At 39.3% G+C, this 23,838-nt stretch overlaps 2 protein-coding genes across 8 annotated transcripts in view; one reads left to right on the forward strand and one right to left on the reverse strand.

Moving 5' to 3' along the window:
* The window catches only part of CMSS1 (cms1 ribosomal small subunit homolog), a 356,232-nt gene that overhangs the window by 280,812 nt on the left and 51,582 nt on the right, over window positions 1-23,838 (reverse strand). The gene's annotated exons all lie outside the window — the stretch shown is intronic.
* The window catches only part of FILIP1L (filamin A interacting protein 1 like), a 297,957-nt gene that overhangs the window by 235,845 nt on the left and 38,274 nt on the right, over window positions 1-23,838 (forward strand). The window contains exons 1-2 of one of the 6 annotated variants that reach the window (XM_089775768.1): window positions 14,996-15,123; window positions 19,909-19,964. The exons of 3 other annotated variants lie outside the window; for them this stretch is intronic. Coding sequence is in view for 1 of the 3 variants with exons in the window: in XM_075913914.2 (XP_075770029.2) it covers window positions 15,113-15,123 (11 nt within the window). In the remaining 2 variants the exon portion in view is untranslated. Of the gene's footprint in view, window positions 1-14,971; window positions 15,124-19,908; window positions 19,965-23,838 lie in introns of those variants that run through there. 2 more of the 6 variants (XM_089775767.1, XM_075913914.2) reach the window with 2 other exon arrangements.

Consider the following 23,838-nt stretch of genomic DNA (forward strand, 5'->3'; position numbering starts at 1 on the left):
CTGACTTCTGGGTGTACCTATGAATAAACATTTGCATTTTCTAAGGAGAAAAAACAGTGCCTAAATCTCTTTTATCTATAGAATCATCCAAGAGCAAGTAAGTTTTACATTCTTGTGAAAACATTCTTCCGTCGCAACATCACCATTAGGAAAGAGAGACATGTAAAAGAAATAGAATAATTATTATATGGAATATGCCTTATGCTAGGCCAGCTCAGTTTATCTTTCTATTAAGTAACAATGTAACATCTCTCAGAGGATCAATCATTAATACCCCTAATTTTAAAATTAATTTTGCAGAAGAACTGTATACTTTATTGGACATTCGATTTTTTTGAAATCAAAAGTTCTATCACTACAGTAAAACAAACCAATGCATCTCTTAGCATATACTTAGTCATATACAAAACAAAATCAAACACAAACATATGTGCTGTGATTATAAGCCAACTTTGTTTATGGACTGCATTTATCCTTCATCTAAAGAGCATTAAACTTTACATTATTATTATTAATTATTATTATTATTTGCATTATTGTAGTTCAAAGAACACCAGTCATGAACCAGGATCTCGTTGTGCTAGGAGTTGTACAAACACAGAACACAAAGATGGCTCCTACCTTAAGGAGCTTACTATCCAAGTATAAGATAAGAAACTAGAAATGGATACAGACAGGTGAGGGACTACAGGGAAATAATATGGCAACATAGGTTAGTATGATCAGTAGTGGTCTGAGCGCACCAACAGCATAACCATTGAACTGACTGTGAGGGGCAGCACGGGAGAAAGCAAAAGGTGTTTAACAATTTAAGAAGTTGATGGGAGCACTGACGGCTCAATATGGAATGAAAGGTGATTCATAGGCTGGAGAACTGGCTGTGAAGCTTGTGTTTGATGCAATACAAGGTAAGGAGTCAGTGGAAAAATGCAAAATGAAGGGGTGACATGATCCAAAAGCAGACTAGAAAAATAAGAATCTGGGTTTGAAGGCTGGAGCCAATGTAAGCCAAAAGTGAGATTCTATCAAAATCCCTTTAATTTGGAAAAAGTTATTGTGGGCAATAACATTACAAGGAACAGAACATAAATTTTATCCACCCATTTTATTAAAAAAATTATAAGAGAGCTGAAAAGTTAATTGGAAGTAAGTGAGGTAACACACACACACAAAAACCCACCAACGACACAATGTCTTCACACTATAGAAAACCATTTGGAAGAGAGTGTATGAGGCAACTGGAATTTCAGAAAATGGAAGTTTTGGTGTGGGGTTTTTTGTTAACTATGAATTGATTTGAAGGCAGTCCCTTGTGCCCCAGCAAAGTTTCCTGGAACAAAACACACTGTGATTTATTCAAGCATTTAGATTATCCCATTATATGGTATTCTGAGCAACAGTTCAGTCTTCTGGAAGTGTACCTGGAGGTATCAGATTGATGAAAGCATTCCCAAATATCAACGTATCCCTATTATGGCTGAATTTAAGAGGATAGCATCTCTGCTGACTTCTCCTTCAGAAGTTTCCATAAAAGGGCAGGTTAACCAGTACCCCTCTTAATGTATTCCCTCTCCTCCTACCTCAAGGACATTGTGAAATTTTTGTTGCAGTCTTCAGCAGCAAACTAGTATCAGAAACCTGCAAACAAACTCTCTCAAAACCCAAGAGACTCCCTTGAGTAGTACCAGCTATGGACAATGCTCATACAAAAAATGAAGTATATATTATACTCTAGGAGATCAAGAAATTCCATAAATACTTTTCCAGACTAGAGAACTGAACCACACAACCAAGACAAATTCCTAAATCATTAATTCATCAGATAGCACAGCATTTCTAAATCCCAAATGGACCAAAGTTTTTCAAGTCATGTAACATCCCTAGAAATCCACAGTTCAAAACAGTCCATCTGGGATGTATTAACCACTGTGTTAGTTCATCATACATTCCTCAAGCAGATACCAAAATGATCAGTATCCTTAAAATACTGTGATAGCTATTGTGTTGTTATTCAGCGATTAGTGTCTGGCTATTGGGATAGTGAGAAGCAGAGCTGTGTTTACTTAGGAAGGAAAGAGAACATTTTCTTTTAGTGACAGAGAACCCTAATAAATATCATTTGCGGTATATATTGTATTTATGTTTATACAGATAGAAAATAAGCAGTTGTGAAGCTGTAATTATGAGTACTGCTAACAACTCATTTATCTTTAGCAAAACCCCACTGTAATGGCTGTACTTTCACTGGCTAGAGCTGCAGGCAAGGGGAGATGGGAAGACACAGTAGAAAAAAAATCATAAGAATGGCCATACTTGGTCACACCAAAGGTCCATCTAGTCCAGTGTCCTGTCTGCCAATGGCGGCCAGTGCCAAATGCCCCAGACGGAGGAAACACAACAGATAATCATCATGTGATCCCTCTCCTTTCATCCATTTCCAGACAAACAGAAGCTAGGGACACCAGTCCTATCCATCCTGGCTAATAGCCATTGATGGACCTAACCTTCATGAATCTATCTAGCTCTTCTTTGAACCCTGTTAAAGTCCTAGCCTTCACCACATCATCTGGCAAGGAGTTCCACAGGTTGACTGTGCTGAGTGAAGAAAAACTGCCTTCTGTTTGTTTTAAATCTGCTGCCTGTTAAATTCATTTGGTGACTCCTAGTTCTTATATTCTGGGAATATATAAATAACTTTTTCCACACCAGTTATGATTTTGTGGACTTCTATCATATCATCCCCTCAGTCTCCTGTTTTCTAAGCTGAAAAGTCTAAGTCTTTTTAATCTCTCTTCATATGGAAACTGAGCCAAACCCCTAGTCATTTTGTTGCCCTTTTCTAAACCTTTTCCAATGCCAATATATCTTTTTGGAGATGAGGTGACTACATCTGTATGCATTATTCAAGCTGTGGGCATAGAATGGTTTTATATAGAGGCAATAAAATATTTTTTGTCTTAATCTCTATCACTTTTTTAATGATTCCTAAAATTCTATTTGCTTTTTTGACTGTCGCTGCACACTTAGTGGGATGTTTTCAGAGAACTATCCACAATTACTCCAAGATCTCTCCCTTGGGTAGTTGTAGCTAAATTAGTCCCCATCATATCGTATGTATAGTTGGGATTATTTTTTCCAATGTGCATTACTTTACATTTACCAACATTAAATTTCATTTGCCATTTTGTTGCCCAATCACTTAATTTGATGAGATCTTTTTGAAACTCTTCACAGTCTGCTTTAGTCTTAACTATCTTGAACAGTTTGGTATCATCTGCAAATTTTGCCACGTGACTGTTACCCCGTTCTCTACATCAGTGTTTCTCAACCTTTTTTTTTTTTTTTTAAACAAAGTACCCCTTTAAAAACAATTACAAGTATCCCCAGTACCTACAGTTTTCAGACACACCAAATTTTTTTCTACCATTGCAACACATTTATTTAAGCAACTTAATCGTAGCCATACGGGTGATGAAATTTTTGGGTGTAAAAAGTACAAAAATAATGAAGCACCGTAAAAATTAAAACAAAAATTTCATTTTCTCCCAATTTCAGTTGTGTTGACGTACCCCCAAGAATTCTCTCAAGTACCCCTAAGGGTACTCGTACCACTGATTGAGAAACACTGCTCTACATCATTTATAAATAAGTTGAATAAGATGGGTCCCAGGATAGACCCTTGGGGGACCCTACTAGTTACCTCTCTCCACTCTGAAAGCTTACCATTTATTCCTACCCTTTGTTTCCTGTCTTTTAACCAGTTATCAATCCATGAAAGGACCTTTCCTCTTAACCCATGACAATGTACTTTACTTAAGATCCTTTGGTGAGGGACCTTATCCAAGGCTTTCTGGAAATCGAAGTACACTATAGCCACTGGATTCCCCTTGTCCACATGTTTGCTGACCCCCTCAAAGAACTCTAGCAGATTAGTAAGGCATGATTTCCCTTTATAGAAACTATGTTGACTTTCCCCCAACAAATCACGTTCATCTAGTGTTTAACAATTTTATTCTTTTATTATAACAACAAAACAATAATAATGAAATAAAATATTTGAGCATATTTTAGTCCTAGACTGGTCCTGATCTGTAATTTTTTTGGTAGACCATGGCCCTTAATGAATCTTATAGCATTTGGGATTCCAGAAGCAATACACTAAATGCCAGATCACTTCAGCCTGCATGTTGGGCCTCAGTTCCAAGGCATCTCTGGAGCACTGAATATCAAGCAGGGTACATGGTGGTCTCAGTCGTGCATGTGAAGAGTCAGACAGAAAGAGAAATAGAACAGTGCTAAGAAGCTGAAGGGACTTCAGACACCATGAAATGCTTCCCTGGCCTATCTATTGTAAGGCCTATAGAGGCAATCCTTCTGCTGACACTGTTTAAAGCCTTGTCTACATGGAAAAGTTGCACTGGTTCAATTTACATTGTATTTTAAAATGCATTCAGTCATGGGTGGCCCATGAGCCTAGGCAGACGAGGCGGTCGCCTAGGGTACTGCCGGCCCGGGCGCCCGATGATGACATCACGGCCATTGATGGGGGGGCGCAAATGCAGGTGGGGGCACCAATCGCGCCTTCTGCCTGGGGCACCAGCTGCGACAGCTGGCCTCAGGCCGCTCCTGCATTCAGTTAAACCAATGCAAGAGGGTCCATAAATGAGTTTATAATGGTATAACTAAACGGATGCATTTCACTTCTTAAGTTAAGCCAGTGGCCCTTTCTCAAAAACACAAAGCATGACAGGAAACAGATCTAAAATTGAAGAGAAGTAGGGAAAACTCTAAACCTGAAGTTTTAAGGGAATGATGTTGGCCTGATTAAACATAAATGTTAGTTCATCAGCCTTATCTGCTGGAACACAATGACAAACCAGAGAGAAACACTCTTTCATACCCTGTTTTAAGTAGTCATGCATGGAAAGCATACATACACGATCCTCTCCAAAGCACACAACTACATGAGAGTCTATAAATGATAATGTCTCTATGGGTATGTCTATACTAGGAAATAATTTCAAAATAAGCACAAATGAAATAACTCCCAAAATAACAAAATCACAATAGCATGTCCCCACTACGGGGGAGCATCAAAATAAGTCAGAATTATTTTGAAATAGCGTGTCCATACTGATGAAGCCTGCCTTGGATTTAGAGCCCCCAGAAGAACTCTGGGGAGGGCGGACACTTCCTGCGGCTGTTTGGTTTGGCAATCTGCAATGCGTGCTTTCGGGTGCTCCTCTCTTCGGCCTCGTCTCACACACCGTTCCTCCGTGGCCTCCCCACTTGCAGGACACAAAATGGACACAGTGTACCCTGGTTGCCCTTGCGGATGCCACAGCACTCAAAGCATGAAGCCGGAGCTACTGCAAAGCAGTGCCAGGCTCAAGGGCCTCGTGCTGCCCCTTGTGCCGCAGTATTTCCACACTGCCTGCATGCTGCTCCAGCAGGATGAGGAGCAGCCTGGACCCCAGGACCTCATCACCCAGGTCCTGGTGCTTCTGCTGCTGTCTGGACACCATGGCACACTGCTTCTGGCAGACGGAGACCAGTTCGGACTGGTGGGACCGCATCGCCCTACAGGGATGGGACGACCAGCAGTGGCTCCAGAACTACCGCATGCAGAAGGCCACCTTCCTGGAGCTCTGCGAATGGCTCACCTCTGCCCTCAGGCGACAGAACACCCAACTGAGATCTGGCGATGCGTTTCTGCACGGGGTTGGCAACACCCCGTGGAAGCTCACCACACCAGACAGCTACCGCTCCATCAGGAACCAGTTCAGCATGGGGAAATCCAGAGTCAGGGCTGTGCTCAGAACAAGTAGCGAAGGCCATCAACCACGTGCTGCTATGGAGGGTCATTGCTCTGGGAAATGTCAACACCATCGTGGATGGCTTTGTCGCCCTGGGCTTCCCCAACTGCGGGGGAGAGAGGAGGAATAAATGGCACTCACATCTCCATCCTGGCCCCCGACTACCATGCCTCAGACTACATAAACGGAAAGGGATACCCCTCCATGGTGCTGCAAGCCCTCATGGGTCAAAAGGGACACTTGCTGGTCAGGGAAAGTGCACAATGCCTGCATTTTCCCAAACTCCTGTCTGTTCCGAAAGATGCACACTGGCACTTTTTTCCCCAACCACATCATCAGATTCGGAGAGGTGGACATGCCCATCTGTATCCTGGGCGACGCAGTCTACTCCTTGCTCCCCTGGCTCATGAAGTACTACACGGGCATCCTGGACCCCACCAAGGAGCACTTAAACACCAGGTTGAGCAGGTGCCGCATGGCCATCAAAAGGGGAAGTTCAGGAGTCTCCTCTCCTGCCTGGACCTGAGTGAGCACAACATCCCCTTTGTGGTGGCTGCCGGCTGTGTGCTCCACAACCTCTGTGAGAGCAAGGGGGAGACTTTCCTGCCAGGACATATGAAGAGCTGGACACCACCCGTGCCATTCAGAGAGCATATCAAAGGGCTTTGCTCATCAGGGAGGCCTTGATGGAGAGTTTCATCCAAGGCCAGCTGTGACACTCTCCCCCGTGTCTCCCCACAAGGGGCCCCTGCATGCCCTCCACGTGCCTTTCCCCACCCACTTCCCCTGTCCTCCCTTTCCACCTTTTTCCCTCTCCTGCAGAGCAAGTAAAAAAGCCTTAATTTGTGAAAAAACAGGATTGTTTATTGTGGGGGGGGGAGGGGAAGAGGAGGAGGAGAGGGCAGGATATACAATAGTGGAGGGACTGTGGAAAGAACCTGGAATGGGGAAGGAGGAGAGGGAGGCTCAGGGATGGGGCTGGGACTGGCATCTGAGAGGCTGCCTGAGAGGTCCCACCACTCTGTGTTCTGGGGCCCCGGTGGCCCCTGGGGGCTAGAAGAGGAAGCCATGAGGGAAGGGGAAGGTGGCTGGTGGCCTGCTCCATGTACGAGGCCATGCACTCCATCACCGAGGCAAGGGAGGAGCACATGGCCTTGTGCTGACGTGCCGGCTGGTCCCAGGCACTCCTCCGGTCAGCGACCAGCCCCTGCTCCCGCATGAGGTCCTCTTGGGTTCTCTTCTGCCTGCGGATCCCATAGAGTCATTCAGAGAGAGTTCTCCACATGGCACATGCCCTTCTCCTCCTGCCTGTAGTTTTAATCTCTACAGGAGAAGGGGAACAGTGGAGATGGCAGGTGTGGCCAGAGTAGTCACAAGTGCAGCTGTGAGAGGCCTCTGAAGGCCAGTTATTTTGAATTAGCAGTACTGGATCTTCCACACTAACACTATTTCGAAATAACAATTTTGAAAGAAGTGCTATTCCCCGAGAAAAGCGGGAGTACAGATTTCGAAATAACCAGCCCAAAGTAACGGGTTAGGCAGTGTGGATGCTCTGCTTATAATTTCAATCTAAGGGGGGTTATTTCAAAATAACTCCCTAGTATAAACCAGGACTGTGATGCTTCTGAAATACTTATTGATAGGGCCTTCAAAATCCGCAAATATCCACTTCATATCCATGAGTATCCACATCAGCAGTTGTGGATGCAGCTATAGTTGTGAATGCAAATACAAATTGTTTTATTTGTGCAAGGTTCTACTTATTGAAGCAGCTGCATCACTGGCAGGGACAGCTCAACCACCCACACACCCCCACCCCCACACGGTAAAACTTCAAAGCACAACCAAAAATGTCAAGTTTCTAGGTAAGACCACAGAATGTATGAAAATTATCCCAATTCAGTGTGGTTGGTGGGGGGGGGGGGGGAGAAGAGAACTACAACGGGGGTAGCACACTAACAAAACTAACATTACTATAGGCTTCAAAAGCCTACCAATTCATCAGACAAATAACGTTCAGATAACTAGTCAACTTACCACCTACAGACAAAATTTCAAAATTTCCCAATTTTCTTCTTTATGTCTCGTGTCCTCTCTCACCCTGTTGAGGCAAAGTTTGTAATAATTTATGCTACAACAGATTTTTCTAAAACTTTCTCCAGGTCACATATATACAATAAGGAACCAAATGCATTACTCTGTAGGGAACGTCTTCCAACTCTGTCAGAGAAAAGGAATCAGTAGCTAAGTGAAGAAATGCAGTTACTGTATGTCTTGAGGCTGTGCTTTGAGGAAATAGGACCTAACTAATCCTAATAAAATCTGGCACAGAAGTTAGACAGAATCTGCCATATAGGGTACAATACAAGAATTTGGATGGCTAATTCTCTCCCTTTGCTAAAAGAAGAAGATCTGAAACTGCTTCCATTGATGGCCCATAGCAAAAGCCTTTAAGAACTTTCCACTGTTTCCCTCCACATATACATTCAGACTCTTATTTAGCCATAACAGCCTCAACATTTATTTCAGTAAAGTGCAGAAACTAAATCCAAGAAAGAGTTAGTTTGAAACCCAGAAAAGCAATTTCATAGTGAGATCTAGTAGTCTACAATGTAAGGTATTAAGGGAAGGGGAAAATAAAAATAAATTGTTTTAATTATTTAATTAAAGGTTTAACAACGAATTATAAAAGGTACAGACTGATTTTGCTCGCATTTAAATTAATGGCAAAGTTCCCACAGACTTCAATAGGAACAAGGTTACATATGGATTCAGAAATAAAATAATACAAAGTTATTAGAACAAATATTTGGACATCATTTCACCTTGTTCATCAAGTATGTTAGGCAATGAAACTAGACCGATCAATTTCACTTTGGTTTTCATTCCCTAAATCAACACTGCTTTCTGTTATCTTTAATTTTCCAACACTGCATGTAAATGCTTAAATCCAGATTGCACAATCACCGTTCCCCAGAAGAAGAAATGGTCTCAAAATATGTACAATTTTAATTTAAAAAATTGACAAATTTTCCATGTGTGTCTATTTGTTATAATCCAAAATTTGGACCCAAACTACTTGACAGTATCCTGGTAAAAGTAAAAAACAAGAATCGTTCAGGCAACACAAAACATGAAACTAGCTCACTGAGGCCCTATTTCTGCCAAGCATTAAAATATGTGATAAAACTTAAGTAGGTTCTTAAGTCCATCCTATTCAGCAAAACATAAAAGCATATGTTTAAATGTTTTGCTGAACTAAGGTCCTTGATTGATATTTCCTTTATCTTAGACGCAAATCGCGAAGGGAAGAGAGTCAAATGCTAGAACGAACTTAAAAAACAACGAATAGTCTGGTAGCACTTAAGACTAACAAAACATGTAGATGGTATCATGAGCTTTCATGGCAGAGCTCACTTCTTTTAGTTCTGGACACCCAACCCTCTGGTCATCTGAAGAAGGGGGTTGTGCCCACGAAAGCTCATGATACCATCTACATGTTTTGTTAGTCTTAAAGTGCTACCAGACTATTTGTTGTTTTTTTAAGTTTTTCCTGTACAGACTGACTCGGCTACCCCCTGAAGCTTTTGAAAAATGATAGAATGGTTAGGATTATGAAATTGTAGATAGGAAGACTGGGTGATGGAAGGGAAGGGAAAAAAAGAGATTTAACAGAAGAAGTGAGTTATATATTTTGTCCTTAAAATTAAATTAACACACATACACACACAGAGAGTGATGAGGGTGATGATGGGTTATATATTTACCCTCATGTACTTGTATCATTTTAGTTCTTCAAATTAGGGACCTTTTATTCATGCAAGCTCCTGCACAGAGTAGACACTATCACAATTTAAATAATAAAATTAAACTGAAGAGTAATCAGCAAACAAAAAAATACATTTGTGAACACGCTACAAAGAGCAGTCCTGTTCTGGCATAGGATAGGCTAGGCTAGATCAGTATGTCTCAACCTTTTTTTATACTGTGATAGAAATGTAGCCATGTTAGTCTGGCATAGCTGGAACAAAAAACAGGACTATGTGGCACTTTAAAGAACAACAAGATGATTTATTAGGTGATGAGCTTTCGTGGGCCAAACCCACTTCCTCAGATCAAATAGTGGAAGAAAACTGTCACAACCATATATACCAAAGGATACAATTAAAAAAATGAACACATATGAAAAGGACAAATCAAATTTCAGAACAGAAGGGGGATGGGGGGGGGGGAGAAGGTAAATGTCTGTAAGCTAATGATATTAGAGGTGATAATTGGGGAAGCTATCTTTGTAATGGGTAAGATAATGAATGTCTTTGTTAAACCTAAGTGTAAAGTGTCAAATTTAAGCATGAATGACAGTTCAGAGGATTCTCTTTCAAGTGTAGTTTTAAAAGGCCTTTGAAGCAGGATGCAGGTAATCAAGTCGTTGAGACAATGTCCTTTCTGGTTGAAATGGCAAGAAACTGTTTTTTCTTTGTGATCCTGTCTAATATCTGTTTTGTGGGCATTGATCCTTTGACACTTCGCCAATTTTCTTCCACTATTTGATCTGAGGAAGTGGGTCTGGCCCACGAAAGCTCATCACCTAATAAACCATCTTGTTAGTCTTTAAAGTGATACATAGTCCTGTTTTTTTATAAAGTACCCCTTTTAAAAAACAAATATAAGTACCCCCAGTACTTATAGTTTTCAGACACACAATTTTTTTCTACCATTGCAACACATTTTTTTAAACAACTTAACGGTAGCCAGGTGGGCGATGAAATTTTTGGGTGTAAAAAGTAAAAAATAATAATCAAGTGCTGTAAAACTTAAAACAAAAATTCAATTTTCTCCAGATTTCAGTTGTGTTGTCGTACTCTCCAGATTTCTCTCAAGTACCCCAAAGGGTACTTGTACCTCTGGTTGAGAAACACTGGGCTAGATGACCTAAGAGGTTTTTTTTTTCTTTTTGTCTCTAATTTTCATGACTCTTTGGTTTTTCTATCCCACCGTAATACTTGAGATGGTAACAACAATTTTGAAAACTATGATTAGTCACTAAGGAAACAGAGCTTGTTTTCAGGGAGACAGAGAAGCAAAATGACCTAAATAATAGGCTCTCTCCTCTCTTATCGAATTATTTTATTCGAGAGAACACTTTGTCAGCTGTTAAGTGTTCTGCAGTTCCTCTCGATGCAGTAAGTTTCTGGGGTTTTTTTAAACACCGAGTACAAGGTGGGATCAACCATTTTGCAGAATGAAGGTTTCTTCACCCCTCCTGTTAAAATCTTAACTGACAGCAACGTGGGAGTTTATGGAGATTGTACACTTTTTTGTTCTGTTAGTACACTGCATAACTAAAACACTAATTTATGCCGAGAGGACTTTCTCTAATATACAAAAATACACACACACACACACACACGCACGCAACAGCATCTTGTAGGATTGTGCCCTGACACCATAGAAACATGTGAGCATAATCATTTCTGAAGGATGCATACATAGTTTTAAAATACAAAAATACACTTTTTAAAAAAAAAAGTGTTTTTATTGGTTGCCTATACATTTAATTTAAAAGAATAGGCTGCTCTAGCATCCTAACAACTTCAACCTCGTCACTGAAACCAGAAAACCTCAGCTTTAGCAGCTGAGTCTACAGAGGAAAAGTGATCACAGTCTGGATTTAAGCTACTCTGAGCTCTAAAACTTGAAGGTTCATGGGCAGCACAGAATGTTAGGTACATGCATTCATTATGAGAGAAACACGGCAAATCAGGATCATGACAAAATGGAGTCACTCATTGATTGGGAGAAGTAAATGAGTACTAACATGTACAAGGTGCATGGTTGCCATTGAGGACACATCTATATTGTAGCTGACTGACTCCTTGCCCAGGGAGGCTCTGCTCAAGCAATTACACTAAAAGTAACAGTGTGGATGTTAACCTGGGCTAGCCAACAAGCACAAATCTGCTTTACCTACTTGTGTCACTACTCAGGTGGATAGCTTGTGTCCAGACTTCTGTTTTTCACACGCTAGGTCGGTCAACCTACACCACAGTATAGACACATCCTGACAGGGTGAATTGCTGGCTTTATTGATGTCCAAGGGAAATTTGCCATTGAATTCAATGAGGCCAGGATTTCACCCTAAGACTCTGGGCTAAAGATCTAAGAGCAGGGGCAGCAGGTATCATAAGCGGGGGAAGGCACTGCCTTCCCAAACTGCCAGGCATGGTCCCACGCACACTGTCCCCAGAATACTTACTATAGGCATAATGGGGGCAGAATGTTGCTGCCCCCAGTGCCTGCCATCCCCAGTGCACCAGGGTCAGGGAGGCTGGAGCCGCACATTGTCCACCCTCCTCGGTGCTCCGGCGCTGGGGCCGCACGCCCTCTTCCCTCCCTGTTGAGCCAGGGCCGGGGAAATTGGGACAATGCACCCTTCTCCATCCCATGGTGCTGGGAGGGAGAAGCTGAGGCCGTGCATAGCCCCACCTCCTAAGGTGCTGGGGGCAGGGCTTGGGCAGAAGGGGAGGGGTTGGGATGGGACTGGGCGGGAGCTGCGTCTTCCAGCCCTACATTCACCCACTGCCCATGTCAAAGAGGCACCAAGGAAGGCTCCGGGCACACAATTACACAGAGACTAAATGGGAAAAAAAAATTAAATTCTTACTACATGTTTCCTTGACATACAATTCTTCACTATTTCAACTTAGTACTTGAAATAGTTTTCTATCTTAGGCACTATTAAACTGTGACATTGAAACAGGTAATTACAGACTTGGCAGATTCACTGTGGCAAAGCGGCTTTGCAACAGACCACAGATGTGAACATTTTTATGGTAGAGCAGGATTAATTAGGAACACTCCAAGGTCATACTTTGGCCATCCCTGCTGCAAACATGGATTTATAAACAGGGGGATTTGCATTCCCTCCCCCAGGCAAAAGAATGTCACAAGCTTATAATCAGAACTATCTGGGCTTTGTTCCTTAACAGCGGGATGTCCTTGTAGCAGCATCAAAACAGAGCCAGATTGGGAAGGATGGTCCTTTTGTTTTAGGGATGCTGGGACATGGGACCTTCTAGCCCACAAAGTTTTGCATTCACCATTCTAACAGACCATACTGTGTGGCATGGCACTTAGAATATAGGTAAACTTAGCATGGAGGTGGGCTCAATCAATGGAGCGCAGGCATGAAGAGAGAAGTACACAGAAAAAAAACAGAGTGGGGGAGGATGAAGGAAAGCAATGCTTACATTTCCTGTCTTAAAGTGTGATGTATTGCTGCTATGCTCTGTTGAACAGCTGCCGAGATCCACACTAAGGAGGTGGCTTTTCAGTGGAGAGTGAAGTGAGCTACAGCACCTCCCTGCAGTACGGTGATGGCTAATTAACATTTGTAAAGTACTCTGATGAAAGGTACTTGTACAAGTGTAAAGTATCATATCCTGGTCCAACAGGAGGGATCTAAGCACAAATGTCAGCCAGTGGACAGTTATCTGCCTATAATGCTAAATAAATTATTATGCACTTCTGTCAAGAGGACTGGTAAACCATAACAAGGCTTGAAATCTTGTCTCTCTCACCTACAGAAGTCGGTCCAATAAAAGATACTACCTCACACACTCTCTCACACAACAAGGCATATCAGTCTTCCCAAAAGACAGGCTTAGGGAGATTTCTATATTGATGTTTATAATGCTAACTAGGTTTGAAAGAAACTTAAAAAACTAGTGGACCTATAGCACCTTAGAGATTAACAAAAATATATATATAGTTTCATGGGCACAACCCAGGTCTGATCCCCTCCTATGTAAGCAGATAATAACCCTCCCTCCCAAAATACATACACATTATGTATACCACCCTCATAAGACAGAATTTGGAATGAGTTTGGCTGCAGTAGTGGTGCAAAAATGATCCACTGAAATTTTTGAGTAAAGTTTGAACATCTTGTAAAGGACAGGAGTTTGACTACGGAGCGTTTACTCTACTTATGTTTTTTCCTCATAAAATGCATATTTTTGGTATTTATTTTTCTAACACATGGAAACAATACCTCTATCTAAACATAAGTATTAGCCCTCACACTGGCCTTCTTAATCACATTTTAATAGAACATTTTTATTATGAGTTTTTAAACAGATTCAAGTAAACATACGTATCAACTCATCTGAAAACTAAAATGTCAGGGTGTGCAAATGAAGCAGATACATTCATAATCCATTTTGAAGAGCAAAACGTAACCGTTTAGAAAGCACTTAATGGTTTAATTCGGATATCAATTTGTAGGGGGATTTATTTAGTTAACTTCCTTTAACTCTAAATGGGGCTTCAGCAAGGATATCCCCTGCATATTGCAGATCTTCCCCCCCCCCCAATGTTTTTAGGGAATAGTTGGCAAAAATGGAGGGGAGGAAATAAGAGATATATTTTAAGTCCCACAGTTGTATTTTCCTGTTTGGCCTCTCAGTTTCTTCATCAAAAGATTAGTTTCTTTTAAAATCTTCTCACTAAAAATAGTTGCTCAAAACTCTAATGGCCTTAGCTGAAATATAAACATGCAAAAAGGAAAAAAGGGTTTTGTAGGAAAAACACTGAAGGGGAGGGGAGGAAGAGATTTCATCTGGCCTTCCCATCATCACTTGAAGAATTGTTTTGTAGTTACATCATCAGGAAATAAAATACTATCCTCTGTGGACCCAGCTCTTTACAGAAAGTAAAAAGGAGAAGGCTTGAAGTTCATATCACTTGCAGAGGAGTTCAGCTAAACGTACACTTTTTGTCATCTTAAGAAAAAAGAAAAGTGACAAACCCTTTCAAGACAACTTATTAAGTAAGATGCCCATTTTTTGTTTTTGGTTTTTTTACATGCTGGGCTAAGAAACTAAGAGGTAAACATTATCTTATAATCAGCTAATGACTTTCCGTGACTTTATTATCAAAAATAAAGAGAAACTGCTGTTACCCGTGCCTTCCGCACATTCTTTTTGGCCATGAATTGGGTACACAAATGAAATATTTCACACAGTCTTGAGCGTCAGCTGGAGCCAGAACACACTAATAAGCTTTCTAAGTTCTGGCTATCACTGAAGTACACTAGTCAGACACTACGAGTCTGCACAACACTGAGTTCCTTATATGGTAATGCAATGACGTAATGCTTCATAGGCTTGGGGCATGCAAGGAGTCTATCTCTCATTGTTTGGTGTAACTGCTGGAATGCTCACATCTCTGATGCTTAGGAGAACTGAAATCCCAACACCATAGAGCAATAGCTAAACCAGGGAATTCTACAGTCTATGCATATAAGGTAAGAGAGAGGTGGGAGGAAAACTTCTTTTAGCAACCAATGGCCATTTTGGGTTAAAAATATCATCAGCATCAATAATTATTTCCAAAAACACGGGATTCAAAAGATATGTTTAGTTGCTCAAAACTAGAATAACTATTGAAACAATTTCTGAACTTTTTTTTTAAATAAAAAAATCTTGCAGATGCATCAGATGAGGCATTTATTTAATGTTAAGTGGGCAGGGGGAGAGCTATGAATTACACACACTTTCCAAATGGGCTGGACAGAATAATGACTGCATTTAAACTGTGGAAAGAATCCAACTGTATTGTAATACATTACATAGAGCTACTGCATTTCTCTTTATATGATGTGTTTCTATGTGTATGCTATATATTAAAAGACATGCATACACACGTGTATACTAGAATGTATTTGTACTTTTGAGCATCTTTTATTGTAGTTTACAAAGAGGCATTTAAACTGTACTCAGAGTGTTAAAATACTGCTGGGAGCACTACTTTTTAATAAGATTACACTTTGTTTAAAAGCATACATTAATTTAATGTATACAAACTATTCAAGTCCAATACACTAGTTCCCTCTTCTGCATCTTGTGTGCAAATGTCAGAGAGAGAGAGGAAAGAACTGTCAATTTCAAGAATTCAATATTGACCATCTAGCAAGTGATGATGCTTTAAAAAATAGAGATAACTCATTACCTTCTAGGGCAGATTCTGCAAGGTCCTAAATACCCAGCAGTTGAGAGCATTCAACACATATCAGGAGGTGTTTAGTATGTTGCAAAGTCTAATATGATATTGTGTTTGGTGTCTGCATCTTGCAGAAACACACTCCATTGTAAATTGTTACTCACTGGAGTAATCCTTACTTATAGTCATAATCCCAGTTCAGGAAACTAATTATGAAAGCAAGCACAAATTCAAGCACAAAGGTTTGCAGGATCAAGTCCCAAGTGTACATTACATGTTCATTATTCTGCAGTCAATAAATTGATTGTGTAAATTAAATTCTATGAAATACAAAGTCAGACTAACACATCCTACACACTAACCCATCAAGTAAACAAAAAAGCCTATATGCATTACTTTTTCAAAGTAATTAGTAACTGTCCACACGATCAAAAGAAGTCTGCATAAACTATTGGCAGAGGTTTGTTTTTATTTAATGAAATGCTGAAAATCCTGAAGAATCTAGTTTGGAAATATACAGGGAAGAATGAAAACTATTGCATCCATGACCACTTCTATATTGTCACTTATATGTGGCTTTAAAGACAAGCTACAAAATTTACTGTTACGAATTTCTTTAAATAAGATCTTTTTTCCCCCACAAGAGACTAAGAACAAGGGCTGGCTGGAAAAGTAAATCACTGTCTTAACATACTCATAATAAAATGTTCTGCTTTTCAGCAAAAATTAGGTCAGTAGGCATTTCCCAGATGCTCCTACAACTTAATTTATAAACTGAAATTTCATATAATGGTAAATTGGGAACTCCTGTATTACAAGCATTGGCATTTAAGTAGTAATCTCTCTCATCCTTGTTTACAAGATAATCCTTATTATAATCAGACAGCGTTCACATCTCGATTGCTGCTTTCAGTCTGTCTGGCTACATAGCTGACAAGAAAATGCATTATTGATTTGCACAATGAAAAAAATCCTTGCTACCAAAACAACTGGTATTTAAAAAAATAAAATGCCAAATTTGGATTCCACTGCCGTAATACCCACAACTTACTTTTGCCATACCTGGGCTTTCTTATCCTCTGTCCCCCACAATAATCTTTTAACAAAACAAAGAGGTAACAGTATTCCCTAATTATTATGTCCAACAGATTTAATGTAATGCCTGGTTTAGTAAATTAAACAATGAAACTACCAGATGTACATTGGAGAAATATCAGTGAAGTTAAAAAAAAACCAACAACCGCCAGATTTCTTAAAGCAAAGTCCACTAGCAGATTCCCAGAAACTTCTCATTTAGTCAAAGAACAAGAAGGTCCATAACAATTTGATGAGGAAACAACAGACAACTCAGTTCTATGGAAATATTTCATTTGCGATAGAAAAACTATTTGATTAAGCCTATAACTGGAAATGGCAAAATTCTACCCATAGGAGAGAAACGGTTCTTGAATGTAACATAGAAGGAGGGAAACAGAAACCATTAATAACTGTTACAGCAACTCCCACTGTACCATCTGTACTATAAACTGCAGTAAGCCTGATGCAAATCATAGCATCCATCAGTGCATTAACACCTGGGTTCCCTGTAGTCAGCCTTTTTTTTAGTTGTAAGGGGAAACACTTATTCTGCACTTTCTTATATTAATTCTTTTTTGATTTATATTGGCATAAATCTGGAAAAACTTCACTAAATTTACACTGAAGAATATGGCCCACTGAATTTACACAGCTACAGCTCTTTGCTTTGCCCCTTCCATCATTTTTACCTCTCATTGCTAGTGTGAATTATTTCTCTCTACCTCTAGTTGCTTTCAATGTAATATAAAATTATTTAAATAGAGTAAAGCTTGTTTCAGGGAAAGATCTCATTATGACATCAGAGGTGCGGTCTTTATCTTTTTTTTCCCCACTCTTCAATATCAGTAATAGTTATTATTTTAATTAATTGCCCAAGGAATGTATTGAGAACATTTGATTAACAGTCTTCAAAAGTACAGCTCTTAATTTAAATGTAATATTATGGTAGAAAGCATTTCAACACTCAGTCTGAATTATCATGGACTGTTAACTTTTCATACTAACCCATTAGCTGGTTGTATGAAATACCATTTCTAAGTAAAAATCCATGACACTCCTATTTTCCTTTCCCCCAACAAAAGAAATAATATCTAACTGGTTTTCCATGTTTAAATAAAAAAAATTAAACTTCCCACACCCCAATCAATTCCAGATAAATCAGGTTACTGCTTGACTTTGCTAATTACTGACATTTTTGTCTGATTTTCATAATGCTGGGATGGATTCTTCAAAAAGCCCCAAAAAGCCCTTCCAAATTTCACTTCTAACTGCAATTCCTATTATGTACAAATTCTCAAAAGGCCCATGCCTTTTTTAATAAAGATCTCTGCCAAACATACTTAGAGATGGGGAAGTGAAAGATTACTAATGGTGTACATTCTTTTGCAATTGTTCTGCAAGCAACTTCTGTCAGCTCCTGTGTATGGCAGTAACTAAATAATGCTGATGCATTTAGAATTAAAAACTGGTATATAAAAGATAGCATCCTAAATATTTTATACTGTAGAAGTCATTAAACTTTTAAGACCAATAAGTAAAGTTTTAATTCCTAACTCTGAGAGTTCAACTCTAATATTTTCACCTATCATGTAACTGGTTAGAACACAACACTATACATTATTTCTAATGTAAACCATTTTGAATTGTTTATGTCCATCTGTCTGTGTCTTATTGAGTGGAACTCCTGAAATTTGATTAGATTGATAGGCTGCTCAGTTCAACCGCTGATTCCTCAAAAATAGTTTAATATTCAACTCCAGGTGGGCATGAGGCACTGCCAAAAAATTAAATGTAAGGCCTTTTTAGGTAAATTAAATCAGTGGGAGCTGAGGCGCTCAGTAACATTCAGGATTAGGCCTTTAGTTTGATATCTGTCACTGGCACTGTTTTCTCTTAAAAGAGCAGGTTTTTTTGGTGTTTTCAAGGTCCAGATTGTTCCTATTGAAGTCAATAATAAAACCTTCATTGACTGACCATGGGTGCAGGATCAGGCCTTTAGAACTGTCTCTCTCAAGCTTCATAGACTTAGGAGAAAAAGTCTATAAAGTTATAGACAGACAGAGATCAGTAATCTCCAGTCTGCAAACAATCCAAAGTCAAACTCTCTCCTGATGCTGTCTCCACATTAGGCTAGCTTACGTGGAGAAGAGAAATTAGAAGGGGGAAGAGAAAACTTTAAGCAACAGGTTAGAAACAGATTAAATTCTGTGAAGGCAACATTAAGGCATGTGTGACAAAATTTCATAATATAACCCTTTTTTAAAAATAAATGAAGTGGATGAATCTAATTAGAAACTGAACATTCAAACACATTAGAAAAAAGATTCCTTTCATCCTGCTCATTCAGGTGTAGAGTGCACCGTGCCCTTTTCTGCCGCAGAGGTCACCCTCTGCACACGTCCCATCATGAACGTGCTGGCAAAATCCATAGCCCCTTTTAGTTCAGCTTCAGGCAAAGCATACAGTTGGTTGACTTCCCAGGAACAGAGTATACAGAGGCTGAGTTATCTGAGCGGAACAGTCACCTAACAGATTAATGTGTGAGGGAGCTGAACAACTGGACTCCCTAAATTGGAACTGTGGGTGCTCAACTATTCAGAAAACTAGATGTTACGTATTTCAGGTTAGGCACCCAAAATAAGAGACTACTTTTCTGTCTTGAAAATTAAAACCTGATTGATTACCATCAGAATCAGGGCTTTCTGGTCCTTTAGAAGCTTCTGTGAGATTTGTGTGAGGTGAGTTTTCATTAGAAACAAAAAATAAAACAAACCCTTCCTGATCTTGCAAGCAAATCGTTCAAATAGACCAGATCTAAATGTCCCTTTCTATGTTTGAACAGCACCCAGCACAATCAGTCCCAATCCAAATTGGGTTATTTAAGTCCTATTTCAACTTTAAAAAATATAAAGCAAAACAATCTTTCTGGACAAAATTTTTTTCAAGGTTTTTTTTTTTTTTTTTTAATAATTCTAAAAAGAAGACATGAGTCCAATTGCATTTTCCTTTGTAGGCTCCCACAGAGCTGCCAAGGAAGAACAGCCTAGATATAATCCACCAACGTCAAAGGTAAATTTGGCAATAAAGATAGGTCTTAAACCTAACATTTCAACTAAGTTTCTTTCAAATTCAGTGTAAACAGGTGGACTTTTAAAAATTAACTGATTTCTCCGTCAGTGTTTGCAAAGCAAATATTAGAGCTTGTGCATGACAAATTAAAGAGAAAACTAACTAGAAATGCATCTAAACTATGCCATGTGAATAATGGCAATGTGAACTGCAGCCCACATACTCTTACTGCCCTGAAGTGTATTATGTTGGTGCAAACTGAAATAGTCAAGATTATGTTAAAGCAAACTAGGTACCTTTTAGTTCATGCAAGTTGTATCCATGCAGTACAGTTACAGAGCAGCATGCTATCGTGCACTATAGTTTACATCCCCCATAGCCCAAACTCAGGGCCACATAGACAAATCCTCAGTAGCATATTGTGGCTGCCCTACGAAAATTGCATAAACAGAAAAAAAGCAGATGAGACCTTAAACATTCTTACCTATTAAACACGTATTTGTGATGTTATGTGTATATCGACTACAATTGTTTTAAAATTATTTTTAACCTCAGTGTTTCTTTAAAATAGTTGTCTGTATCCATTTTATGGCCTAAAACTTACATGAGCTGTAGTCATCATATCCAAACTGTTAAAATCTCTTAATTTCTTATAATCTCAGACTTGCCTATAGATTTCCTAGAACTAAACATATGTATCATCCATCGCATCAGGAAAAACTCCTAAACCCTGAATATATTATAATTAGCTACAAATACTCCAAAGGGGGGAGGGAATGCCTAGTAATTTCCTTAAAACCTAGTTTTCAACTTTAAAATATTCCATACTTTTTCAGGTATAGCAGAACTTTCAAGAGGAACAGTTTTGTTTCAGATCTCTGTAAAACAACTGCATGAATAAAGTAGACCTAGTTTGTACAAATGGACACCTAAATAGAGCACCCAACTTCACAGCTGAATACCTGAAATGCATCACCGAACACACTAACTTGGATGTACATTTCTGAAAACTAGGATCACCAAGTGCTGCTAATGAATTTGCGTGAGAACAAAACAAGTTTTCAGTTAATTTATTTGCAAAGATTTCTTCCTATTACAAAAATATTATTGATTTACGAAGTAGAACTATGCATTGTTTTAGATAATGAGATAAAGCCTTTCACTTGAGAATTTAATTTATGTTGCAAGTATAACAACTTGCATTCTGAACAGTGAAATTGCTGATACTATCAATTACAGTTTTCTTTCTGAACAGGTCTCCCTGATACAAAGGGGAAAATGATTAACCTTTTAAAATAGGTTCTGCAACAATCTTATTATTGCATATAGTAACAATTGTAACACAAACAAAACAAACCATGGAGATTTGATTTGTTGGGGAACAGAGTATACCTTGCTCACTGTACTTCAGCTCCTTTCTGGCCTTGCAAGAGACTAGAAGAGACAAGACTCTTCAATTTAAACTCCTTGCTCACTTATGTAAAGTTAGCAGAAAGGCAATACAGTATCCTTTACACAACTACATCCCTCTTAGTACACTAAGGGCAACCTTATTCCAAATGGCCACTGATTTTGGATATCTCCATTTTTTGGTGCCCAAATAGACACCTTCTTCTTGATTTCCAGAGGTGCTGAACACCTGTCATCACTCCTATTTACTTTAATTGTAATTAAACCTCTCTGAAAGATGAGATTCAGAGCTCCTTGAAGTGGACACCTAAAATTAGTGGCCTTTTGGACATTTCTGGCCCAGACAAGCTGGGTTTGCTATTGCTTTCACCTGCTTCCTCAGCCTAGAGTTTTAAATTATTTCCACAATCTTTTTGAAGGCAGACTTTTGCAACTTTGATGAGGAGTCATTAAAAACGTGCAGGCTTAAAGAAGGCTTTGATTTAGTTTCTCTCATTGACCCTTAGATATTCCTCAGGCTACTGAGGTGTGTAACAAATCAACAGATCCAGAGATACAGCTTTTTTTCCAGATTCTACATTTGAACTGATTTTTAATGTAATATATATAATTATATAATAATAAACATTATTATTAATTATTATTATTATTAAGGAATAGAAGTGACAGCTGAAAATAGGGAAATATATCCTAAACAATATAGATCATCAAAGTCAGGAGTGGCATAGGGGTAGGAAAAAAACCCAGACAGAACACCCAAAATAATGCAGTTCCTACGTTGCATGAAAAAATATAGGTAATATAGATACAACAGCCACTTGTTTTCATAACAGCTTGTCTTTGGGCTTGGGTGTAATTTCTAAAATACACCAACATGCTGTGCATTAATTGGTCTGTGTGGACTCTGCTGGTATGCTGTGAAGATTCTGTAGTACACTTTAACATAAAGATGAATGCTGAAGTGCACTACTGAATCTTTAGGGCATGCCAGCAAGGTTTACGTGGACCCATAATGCACACAGCATGTTAGTGCACTTTAAAAAAAAAATCACACCTCCATAGTGTGCATTACCTACCATGTTGATAAATCCTTGGATTAAAGTAGTGAACATATTCAAAGACTATTAGCTATACAAAGATACAGAGACATAAATCAATTCTTGGTACAATTAAGTGCTATGGGAAATGCTGTAAAATGACCAGCTCATGAAAGACTATAAATCAGTACATCCACATTATTTCACCGGGGGAGAGGTGGGGGGAATTAAAATCGGCAGGGTGAACAAAGAAATATTTGGGTTTTAGAAGTAGGCATGTTTGCCACTGACAAATGTGTTTAAACAGCTAGACAGTGGCAAATTCTGGAAACACATTATACTGTTTGCATTTTAAATGGGTATATGACGAAAAGGATCTCCAATTATAACCTTCATGTTAAAGCAGAGAATGTGAAAGTAAATGCAGTAAAACAGAAAACCCTATTCTGATACACAAGAAACAATTGATCTTTGGTGCTTGCTATTCAATAGTAGACCAGTGGTTCTCAAACTTTTGCTTTTACTACCCAATGGGGTTTTGGGGTGGAGGCAGACAGCTTGCAACCACCCCCACAATAACCTCATAACCCCTGATGGATCATGACTCCCCACCCCTCCCATCTGAGACCTCATTACCCCTTCTTTAATTAAAAGCGTAAGAATAGTTGCTTCAAAAGGACTATTTTTGCCCCATCAAGTGTTATTAAAGGGGTTATTTAAATATATCAAATGTACCTATGAATAGCCCTTAGTCACAATTATAGTAGGATCCTTATAAGAGTACTCATGATTCACTGAGTAATAGAAACATTAAGTTTTGATTGCAGATTTCCATTCTACAATCTACTCTTAAAACAGCCAAGCCTACCTTACAATCAGCCCCTCAGGCAAGAGCCTGAGATAGGAAATGTTCTTATTGACATTAAGGATATAAAAATATAACCATTTAAATGATTAACCGATAAACCTGGGCTTATTAGTTACCATTAATGGTTATTTGCAGGCTCCCACCTAGCTCTTGGGGAGCTGGCTGCTTACCCATGCTGCCAGCTCTGTATCAGAAACAGCAGTGCAAACCAGCAGCTAGCTCCCTAAAAGCAAGATGGCAGGCGGGAGCCGGTGCATACCAGGAGCAGGCTTAAAAGCCTGCCTCCAGCTCATACTGGTTCCCAGGGAGCTGGCTGTCACCCCACTTTGCAGGTACGTGTAACCCCTGACATTTTCAGTGGTTACAGTTACACAATTACCTGCTCTTTAACATCCCTAATTGACATGTCTGAGGCTTATGGTCAACAGGCTCAAGTTTAACAGGCTGTTATGATTCAATTTCCACGCTTTCAGCTTTGCCTTGTTCAAATCTAAGATGTTTAGCAAGAATGACTGAGCTGACCTCAATAGGTTGGGAAAGATCATAACCAGACAGGTTT

The sequence above is a fragment of the Pelodiscus sinensis genome, chromosome 1 (genome assembly GCF_052426305.1).
Source record: "Pelodiscus sinensis isolate ZL-2025 chromosome 1, ASM5242630v1, whole genome shotgun sequence".
In the NCBI taxonomy this organism is placed as follows: Eukaryota; Metazoa; Chordata; order Testudines; family Trionychidae; genus Pelodiscus; species Pelodiscus sinensis.